At 37.6% G+C, this 7500-nt stretch overlaps 1 protein-coding gene across 1 annotated transcript in view; it reads left to right on the top strand.

Annotated features, from left to right (window-relative positions):
* LOC143024532 (uncharacterized) overlaps positions 1–7500 on the top strand; it is a 31078-nt gene that overhangs the window by 16461 nt on the left and 7117 nt on the right. Inside the window, exons 6-7 of the mRNA XM_076183345.1 lie at positions 4017–4185; positions 4893–5033. Coding sequence (XP_076039460.1) covers positions 4017–4185; positions 4893–5033 — 310 coding nt within the window. The remainder of the gene's footprint in view (positions 1–4016; positions 4186–4892; positions 5034–7500) is intronic.

Raw genomic sequence — 7500 nt, 5'->3', positions numbered from 1 at the left:
ACACACACACACACACACACACACACACATACATTGCTTTGAACTCAGAGGAAGGCGCATGATATATCTGTGCTATATTTTATAAACACATTCCGTTTAATCCTTCCCGGTCCATCAATATAAATGAAAGCTGACTTGGAAATGAATCTATGTCCCTGAAGGAGTGGGGCTCTCCCTCAAATATTCAAGGTATTTATCAATAGAAGCGAATATTCAATGTATTAGGGTACAAAATATATCTAAATCTATATATTTATTCTGCACGCAATTATTTGATCTGCTCATCATCATAGTTTTGCAACAAAAGCGGATGCTATCTGATGTCAATAATATGTTATCTGACCTCATTAAGCCTACGAGTGATATGTCCGAGTGAAGGAAAAAGGAGGTTTGGTAAGAACAGGAGTTAGTCTCGAACGCCATCTCTACAGAATTCAACATTGAGCAATAATTATTTGACAATTGGCAGAATAAAAGTACTAAGAGAGTGTCACAGTAGCAATGTAGCTATTTTGAGATTTTCATAGTCCCCTTGTCATGGAATCCCGTCCTCAGCCGTATATCTTCTCGCATTAGTAAGATTAGACTACATAACCTGACCTCTTACATTTTCTACCTTTTTTGTAGTAGAAGTAATTTACATACATCCTGTTTTCCACGTCTCGGATGTACGTTGTACCCAAACAGCTTCTAGTGACATCTAGTTTTCTTTGGAAACCAAGCATACAGCGTCAACTAAACGCTCGATTGCCCACCCGTCCCAAATCAAGATCCACAACGCTCTGCGAATCGTCTTGAACAATTTCATTGTGTTTTGTTTTTGTTTTTACTCAATGTATAGTGTTTTCTTGTCAATAGAAGTTCCCAAAGTCTATTGAAAATTAACTTCTTCCCGGCTCCTTTCAACAGAAATCCACTTTACCAAAGCTTGCGAAAGAAATTGATTACTACTTCGTTTGAAGTCGTTTTTAATAGAACATATGCATATATATATATATATATATATATATATATATATGAATGTATATATGTATGTATATACATCATATATATATATATATATATATATATATATATACGTATATATAAATATATATATATATACATGTAAAGGCAGACAAATATGGAGGTGAAGTGGCAAAATGAAACGTTAAGGCTAGAGTAAGGAGCTTTATTCAGAACCAGACTTTTCCACCTCTTGGGCCTTCCTCAGTGGACTGAGGAAGGCCCAAGAGGTCGAAACGTCTGGTTCTGAATAAAGCTCCATACTCTAGCCTTAACGTTTCATTTTGCCACCTCACCTCCATATATATATATATGCATATACATACATATATGTATATATATATATATATATATATATATGTATATATATATATACACGCATATATATATATATATATATATATATATATACACTCATATATATATATATATATATACACGCATATATATATATATATATATATATACACGCATATATATAATATATACATATATATATATATATATATATATATATATATATATATATTTGATAAAGGAATATGTAATCTAATATGAAATAAGTGTATAAAATTAAATACATAATACGATATAAAATACCACTAGATGACATAAATCTATATAGAATGGAATATAACAGAAATAAAGGAAACGAATGAAAACGAAATTATATAAAAAAAATAAGTTAGAAAAATGAAACAAAAAATAGAATAGATGAAATGAAAATGAATAAACAAATAGTTCGGTGTCTCAGGTCTCTTGTAGTATATCCACGGCCACAAGGTAACCGATGACGGTCCCCTCAGTGATCCACAAATCACTCAAGGAAGAAATAATTTGCTGTTCTCTAAATATGGAAGGAGTGGGGTAGTATAGGATGAGGTGCTCTGCGTCTATGTCGTGAGTGCATTTGGGGCGATTTTAGTCTGTGGCTTCGTCTATTCAGCGTTGGTACTGTTTCGGTGTCTGAACACAGTCGTGTCCATGTGGTTCTTGTTTGTCGTCAAAGGGATTTCTGGGAGGGGCTGATATCTGGGTGAGTAGGGCGAAGTATGGATTCAGGGGTCGGTCTTGGAGTGTTTGTTTTCTGATCTGAGTATATATATGCTTTTGTATATTGTCGTGTGGTGCAGATGTTGATGTTTGCGTAGTCTGGTTTTTCAGCTGCATGCGTTTGTGCAATACTCGTATGGTGAAAAGGATAGGTGGGTTTGAGGGTTCTTGCATAGAAATGCGTACCTAACACTTTCATGATCTTTACTATGATGATTTTGGTTTTTGTCTACTTATATTCTATGGGGGCGACCAAAGCATTTGGACATTTAAAGTTTTATTGTGTGTTGTTTGTATGATGTCTTGGGCCGCGCGATATACCAGTGGATATTGTCTTGAATTCATGAGCAGGTGCCAGGATTTTGATTCCCGGGACCCTCTGAGGGCTTGATGCGCTGGTTCCCGGCAGCCCTAACCAGGCTGGGAGACGATCCAATAGTCGGAAAAAAGTCCTACTACTAGTTTCTGATTTCTCACCGAATGGTAGTGCGATGGTAAGATGGTGAATTGTATGCGTTTTTTTTCTGTTATTGTTGTAAACCATACTGTGGATTATTCTTGTGTGATATAAGTTAGTTTTGTATTGCGATTAGTGCTGTTTTCTGTTGGCCAAAATCAGCAATTGCTATAGATTTTGGTATGTTTACTTTTTTGCTATTTTGTACTGTCATGTCCTCGGTGTGTAGGCTGATGAACACGTGCGTTTCAAAAGTAAGGTCTAGGATTTTAGAGTTTGTGTCTAATGATGGAGGCTGGAAGTTTGGTCTTGCTGTTGGATCTTTCTTTGATTTATTGTTAAAGGGGGGGGGCAACGTCACTGATGATTTCTGGGGGAAGTTGCAATTCTGCTTTGCCTCAGCCACAGTTCTTAGTATATTTGTGTGTTTTGGTTGCTGCTTTGTAATTGCAGTGCTGAGTTTCTATTGTTAGATTATTTGCATAAGTAAGAACTTTAACATTATGCTTTGGATCAGCTGTAGGTAAGACACTCATGAATGGGTTAACATCGGTGGCATTGTACTGTTCTCTGGGGGAATCCATTGTCCTATATTTTGGTGCACCATATATAGCTGTTCTGAAACACTACACTTTCTTTCAACTACGAAGATTTTCAGACATTTCTTTTTGTGTGTGTCCGTCTTAATTAAAATTTTTAACAGAATATGTCAAGATACTCTATGAATCTTTGTATCCATTACTACCCGATAGCACTTTTTACTCGTAAGCCCTCCAGTACTTGCTGAGTGATGTTTGTGATCAGAGTTGATTTTATGAGGTGTTTGATTGTGGTTTGTTATTTTGTAACTTTTAAAGATTAACTTGGTTGCGCTACGTGGATGTCATGCCTGTAATCGCACATTAGCAATTCAACTCACTGGAACTTAAAAAATCGCTCAAGGAAATGTAGATAACTTAAGAAGAAATTGGTGTCTCTTTTGTTCCTGGACATTTTACTCTTCAAACAAGGCAATCAGCTATAATAATGATTTACTGAAAACTTATCAATAAAGATAGCGTTGCATTTCTACTCCCTGATAGGTTTCTCTCTCTAACCTATCAGGGTTCCTATTTTAGACGAAGAATACCAGCACATCCAAAAATTGCTTACTGACATTTGCGGGGATTGCAACTAAACAATGCAAGAGCACGACAAAAAACAACAGACAACAGTCATCATCGCAGTGAACTAGCCACTGGAATTACACTATCGTCGCTTGGGTGGCATGACAAGCCAGCAAAACAATTAAATAATTTACAAAGATGAAAGAGAAAAAAAGACAGAAGAGCATCTACAAAAGTCCTTGTAAGAGCTGTCGTAAGCCTTTCATTGGCAAATCGTCACGTAACATAAAAACCTTCAAAATAATACCCTCACTAATGCGTGTATATCATATGGGGATACCACCAATCAAATGATGGCTGAAATAAAATTGAATTCTCTTAAGTGAAACCGACAGGATAAAGAAGTGTCTGGAAGCAGCGGTTATCAGTGTGCCAATCAATCAATCATTGCCTCCAGTTTCTCTAAATGGAAAGACCACAGCCCTACAGTGGCTGCCAACGGTCCTTGGGACCTCCCACAAATATCTCTGAGAAGAAATATGAACTGCTGCCTGTGTTGTATCAGTGTGGAACTGTTTCTATGTCACTCGCTGAAAGTGGTAGGAAGAGGAGAGCGGTTACTGGTTGTCAACTCCCCGTATGTGAAAAGTATAATAGGTACATTTTAAATGGTTAAAGAAAAATATTTGTTCCAGTTTGGGGACCGAGTGCCAGCCCTTCAGGGCACCTCTTGGAGGTGAGGTAATTGATAAGTTTTAAAAATGGCAGCTTCATCGTCCATCCTACAGGACCACCCCGTCCAGGTACTCTTTATATGTTTCTGGGTCAACTACTATTGAACAGAATGAGAAAATGTTCACTGTTGCACCTCCGGTCATTCACTTATTTTACGTGATGAAAGAAAAATTGAAAGACCATCCTTGGGATGGCTCGGCCATGTGACCTTCATCGACCTTTCCTTCGTCCCTTCCTTAACCCGTTTATATAATTAGATTTTGCATTATTTGTCGCTGTGCTTAGAAAAGCTCTAATGAACAAATCGTTGTACATTCAATTAATAATTGCCCTCAAATGTTGTTTAATCTAAAAACAAATCTAACAAGTTAAATAAAAAATTCTACAGTCTTGCTAATTACCTATTTTATCCTTGACAGAAGAAACACAATGTGAATATAAAGTCTCATAGTTTTGTTTCTCAAGTAAAGAAAAACGTTGAACTATCAATAAAGAATGTCCTCATGTGGTATTTTCTTGATCATATTTGTTGGCAGTTGCCATTTTCGAACGTAGTCTCTTCACATGTAGTGTGACTTCAAATCGACTAGGCGAAGTCGAAAGACCTTGGCTTCCTCCCATCATGACCGCCACGTTAATTGTGTTTAATATTTCAGGATACCTTTCGATAAATCGAGGTAACTAGAGACTCAGCGCTTGTTTAGGTGACCTCATTATAATATGATTTGCTATAGTACGCTGATGGTGTAATTTGAAACGTGCTGGTCTAACATTTGTGTAGTTGTGGGTTCGAATCCAGCATTACTTTCTAAAGAGAGAGAGAGAGAGAGAGAGAGAGAGAGAGAGAGAGAGAGAGAGAGAGAGAGAGAGAGAGAGAGAGAGAGATGTGTACTTACGTGCGTGTGTGAATATCTATGCTTACACATGTTATGGACAAAAATGGCATAGGCTCGTACATGCAAATTTTGGTTCTTACAGAAATAAATACGAAGGGAAGGATTTCCTTTTAAATCGTTCCTCTAAAATAAACATAGAAAGGGAGAAATTACTATTTAACACCCGGCTCTTTATCATTTCTAGAGTCAGTATGTTGAGTGACGACAACTTTATTGGATATCAAGGAAAAAATCATTACTAACAAAAACAAGAACGCAAGATTGCGTTGATATATCTAAGCAAAATATTCTGGGGTTAGTCAGATCAATATACTTGAAGAGAATGTGGTCTTAAGAGATAGTTTTAAGATGATCTGACCAACAGAGGCACAAAGGGTTTTGTCAGTAGTGAACAAAATTGCCTGGCGTTAATTAGAAATAAGTTAGTAGAAATTATATCATAGACTGGAGGGTTAATGTAGATAGCTTTATGCCGCAAAGCCTACTTCACCTGAATTAATTTGTTCGACGTTAGAAATACATACATACATACATACATACATACATACATACATACATACATACATACATACATACATACATACATACATACATACATACATACATACATACATACATACATACATACATACATACACCGGTGCTTTTTCTCCCTTACAAGGGAGGTAGCCAAAAAATAAAAAGGCATAAAAATCATTCCCACCCATTCCATCCCCAAATACACTCCTCTCTCCTCCACCCTCCACCTTCCCTCTTATCTTGGCACCTCCTGGATAACGGGTCATCCCTGCACCTTGTTCACTGCCCTGGGTCAGAGGCAGTGTCGCAAGACACAGCACATCCACAGCAAGGCCTCTTCATTAAATCGGCGACCCCCCCTCTCCGTCCCCCATGCAGAAAAGGAGAAGACGAGGGGAAATCCCTTCGAGCTGCGTCAAATTCTTCTCACACATACTACCTCACCCCCCATCCCCTCACCCATTCCCCCTCATGCATCACAACATCATCCATATACAACCACTCTCCATTCACCCCTGTCTTCTGTCCTCTCCCGTCCTTCCTCAACAGACATTCCACTTTTCCCTTTCATCCCATCCATTCATCTCATCCTAGGACGCCCCCTCATGTTCATTCCCTCCACATCTGCCTTCCATACCTCTTTTATTAGTCTTTCTTCACTCATTCTTTACATGTGTCCAAACCATCCCAATACCCTTTCATCAATACTATCTCCCAACTCCCTTACCATCCCTGTTCTCCTCCTCACCTCCTCATTTCTCACTCTATCCTGCCTAGTAACCCCCATCATACTTCTCAGACACCTCATCTCAAACACATTCAAACTCCTTCTCTCTTCTTCTCTTATGTTCCATGTTTCTGCCCCATACAGTGCTGTTGCCACAATCACTTCTTTATACAGTCTCCTCTTAGTCTCCATTCCCAAATGTCTGAAATAAAAATAAATAGATAAATAAGTCAATGGCATCATCGGATTGAAATTATTCTGTGTACCCTCACAGTCTATTCTGAATTCCATCATTTCAGTTCTTCCCGTAATGTCTTCAATTCGGTCGTGTAATCTTGAATTATATTTGTTTGCTAGTTTCAGACGATTTTATGCAACTAAGTGGTGGACTTGGGATTGAACTAGGGTCTCACCCGAGAACCTAATTTGTTTCAAGTCCCCAAAATCTGAATAAAATTGTCTGGTATTAGTCAGAATAAATATCTATCAAATACCTCACTATGGTGAAGGTGCGAAGAAGATCCAAACCAAGAACGACTTCCACATGTCGTTTAAATCAACATATGTTAAAGAATAATCTAAATTCCAAATGCATATGTTCCCCCCCTGTCTCTTCATCTGACCTGTTGCTGACGGCACACTGGAAATATTTACATCTTTTCAGACCTCCTCCTTTCTGAATGCTTGCCTTTGCTCTTCTGCAGCCTCACTTCACAAGATAAAAAAAATCACTTCTTCCCCTAAAGAATTAGTTTTCTTTTCCTTTATTTTCTATTTTTTTCCTCGCACTTCTTTAGTCGGTTTCGTTACATCTGCGTTTGTCTCTCATTTTTCCTTTCGTCGGGTTTCCTGTCTTAAGTGGTTAAGGAGTTTTCTTTTTTCATTTTCTTATATAATACATCGGAGTTTCGGGTATTTTTTTTCTTTAGTTTATCGTTGTGTATTTTTCCTGTGTTCTACCACTGAAGAAAGATTACAAGAAATTCGCAACTACAGTAGTTA

The sequence above is a fragment of the Oratosquilla oratoria genome, chromosome 4 (genome assembly GCF_046742065.1).
Source record: "Oratosquilla oratoria isolate Oo_2021 chromosome 4, ASM4674206v1, whole genome shotgun sequence".
NCBI classification, from domain to species: Eukaryota; Metazoa; Arthropoda; class Malacostraca; order Stomatopoda; family Squillidae; genus Oratosquilla; species Oratosquilla oratoria.
The sequence above is the reverse complement of the archived record's forward strand: the minus strand, read 5'-3'. Positions and strand labels throughout refer to the sequence as shown.